General features: G+C 43.8%; 1 protein-coding gene across 1 annotated transcript in view; it reads left to right on the forward strand.

The window, feature by feature from the left end:
• The window catches only part of mgat4d (MGAT4 family member D), a 21,377-nt gene that overhangs the window by 7,912 nt on the left and 10,203 nt on the right, over window positions 1–3,262 (forward strand). Inside the window, exons 6-7 of the mRNA XM_015396379.1 lie at window positions 159–272; window positions 1,837–1,912. Of these exons, the coding sequence (XP_015251865.1) occupies window positions 159–272; window positions 1,837–1,912 (190 nt within the window). The remainder of the gene's footprint in view (window positions 1–158; window positions 273–1,836; window positions 1,913–3,262) is intronic.

Raw genomic sequence — 3,262 nt, forward strand, 5'->3', positions numbered from 1 at the left:
CTAGTGGAAATGGGGCTAATGTTTTAATCCAGTCACAGACTATTGGTGTGTGTGGAATGGCCTAGTCAAAGTTCAGACTTTACATCATGTTCTCAGCTTAGGTATAAGGAGAAAGCCTTTGATTGATGTTCCTGTTGTTCTGTTCTCTCATCTGCTAGTTTTCCTGAAGAAGTGCAGTCCGGCCTCCTGGAGGTGGTCTCCCCTTCGCAGCATTACTACCCCGACTTCAACCTCCTCAAAGAGACCTTTGGAGACTCCAAGGAGAGAGTAAAGTAAGAATCAGACATCTTCCTGAAAAGATTCCCGCTCCAGGAAAACCAAACTGCTGTGAGCAAACATCTGCAGCAGAGCGTTTAGAGAAGTCACCATGAACAGAGACATGCACCTGGGCGCCACTGCTCCATAAATCCACTGCTCTACCGTACAGGGGCAGAAAACTGTTTATGATTCCTGGGGTGTGGAGACTGGTAGTCTGACCTCAGCCGCCTGCCTGAGGTGAGAGGCTGGAACAGTGAGTGTGCAGGATGGGTGGAGCTCCCTTCCTCTGCAGAGGATGCTCTTCACCACAGAGATGATAGTTCCTCTGGTCTGAGCTCCACAGTCCAGCTCTCTGCAGCTTTCCGGGGAATTGGAGATCCTGATTATCTTCCCTGACCCGACAGGAAGTGTTGGTGCTCCAGGTCACTGGAGAAAACAGTGCCTCACCCATCCAGAACATGGCGTCCATAGCTTTCAGCAGAGGCATCACCTCAGGATTCAGCCAGGGCTTTCTGGGTACTGTCCTGACAGTAGTGACATCATCAGCACGCTTGGAGATGAGAACAGAGAAGGTGTTTCCTCCAGGTCTACCTCTGCCTGTCCGTCCCAGCACAGCAGCACTTTTTAGCGTACATGGAACACTTAATTATAAAAAAAAATAAAAAATACGCACGCATGTTGAATGAAATTTGACTTTTATTTGTAACATTCTCTAAACGTGAGTTTTCAATGGAAAAACGTCACACCACCAACAGAACACACTAAAGCGTACTACTTGCTCATCTTTCTTTTTCTTTCATCTGGCTCATCTCCCTGTTTTCCCTCACCCATATGCTCTCCCTCATCCATCTGTTCTCCCTCATCCATCTGTTCTCCCTCATCCATCTGTTATCCATCAGGATGGCTGAAACCATTAGCACGGTTAGAACGGTTAGCATGATTAGTAATTGAGTTAGTAACTGAGTTACTCTACAATAAAAGTAACTAGTTACTAGTAAAAGTAACTATTGCGTTGCTTTTGCAAGTGTATGAAATTAATAACTGGGGATGTGTAATGATCGTTCACGCTCTCCATAGTTCTCCTGTGGTGCGAGCACAGGGCGGCTGTTATGCGCCTTTAGTAAGCGTGCATCCTGTCGCTTGCGCTGTTAATCGTGCCGCCGCGCTGTGGAGAGATGCAGGGGAAAGCGTATCTGATGGAGAAACGCAGCTCGACGTAACAGCGGTATTTCCATCTGGAAAGCGCTGTTTTGCTGCTGGAGTCCTCCTCACTCTCCATCCTCCCCTCTCTCATGACAAGGTGTGCACAAGTCCTATCATGAAAAAAGGTTAATTGTGCGACCTGAGTAACGTGCAGTAATGGGGTGTCGGCAATTGCAACTGCTTATAGTTACAGTAAGAGTAATCATTTTGATTACTCATTACTAAAAAAAGGTAGCGGCGTTAGTAACGCCGTTACTTCGAATGCCGTTACTCCCATCACTGGTCAGGGTGATATGGCAGGTCCTCCTGCCTCAGATCGTCTCCTGTAGTCTGGCTCACCGGAACAGTATCAAGTGACTCGTCTTTTTTTTTCAGATGGCGAACTAAGCAGAACCTGGACTACAGCTTCCTGATGCTCTATGCACAAGACAAAGGAAGCTACTATGTTCAGGTAAATCCACCCCTCCTTCCTGACACTGGCTCCTTTAGATGAATCACTCCCTAGAATCTACTACCATGATGGCGGATCGGTGCCACCTGGAGCCGCTCTCATCCTGGTATCCTCATTATCTGATCCTAGCTGTTTGAAAACCATTACAGACTAGGAGATAGAGGTGGTTCTGAAGGTTCCTCACCTCCATGTGAAGTCTGAAGTCTTTTCTTTGTTCTGATGTTTTCTGCTTTGCTCATAAATTATGGCAAAAAAGATTAAAATATTTAATCTAAAGAAAAGAGCAGAAAACTAAAAGCGTACAGATGACATCACCACATTCAAAGCTAGCATTTANGTGGGGGCTGATGGACCTACAGCTACTAAACGCTTTCAATAGGGTTTATATTTTCCCAAAATGAGCTCAAACATCTATTGAATGCTTTCCTATTGTTGAGAACACCAGAGAACAACAGTACACTAATATTTATAGATCTAGACAGATGCCTGCCTTTAGTGCTTTATTTATAAAGGGCTCAAAAACATTAATGTATAAAAAATGAAAAATAACAGCCGATATCGATGCCAACATCAATATATCCTGCATCCCTATTATGGACACAACTTCACCTCCATCCATCCATGCATGGCTTCCCTTTAAGCTGCATCAGTGATCATCCTCCTTCACAAGCAGCAAAATCTAATTTAGAAATTTGTCCCAGATGTCATTGACAGACAAAGTCTATGTATTGAACCTTATATTTCAAAAATCATTTATACACTGAATTGTATTATTTGTGCTTTAATTCTTGTAGGTTTCTTATACTTTGATTAAGTCTGTGTCCTGTGAGTCTGGCTGTCTCTGGGTTGCTGCACAGCTATTTATGTAATCTTTAACTCTGAGTAATGGTCTTTTGAGAAGCCCAGCTTTTTTAACTTATATAAATGTCCAATCTGCTGCCAGTTTTAGCTGAAAAAGGTCTGTATGTGTAACTAACTAAACTTTTTTTTAACCAACCCGTCTCCTAACTTTTACTTAAACATATATCAGAGTAGCTGCAGGTTAATATTCACTGAGTGTTGCTGCAAATTTATGTTAAAACGGCTTGCCATAGGGTTCAGACGAAACCGACTGTATGTTAAAATAGCTTGCCATATCCGGTATCTGTTCTCATCCATGTAGCGACTCTTTACGCAGTGAATAACGACCCCAAATAATATTATGTCCCAAAGCAACAGATCTGATGATCTTTCACCGAGAGAAGGACTGGAGAGGAACTGGAGAGTGAGGAAAAAACATGGAGTGAAAACACAGACAGCTGCACCCAGTTACTGTTGGCTGAAGTAAATCATCAGATAGGGGGGGGGGGG

The sequence above is a fragment of the Cyprinodon variegatus genome, unplaced genomic scaffold (assembly GCF_000732505.1).
Source record: "Cyprinodon variegatus isolate N-32 unplaced genomic scaffold, C_variegatus-1.0 Scaffold793, whole genome shotgun sequence".
In the NCBI taxonomy this organism is placed as follows: Eukaryota; Metazoa; Chordata; class Actinopteri; order Cyprinodontiformes; family Cyprinodontidae; genus Cyprinodon; species Cyprinodon variegatus.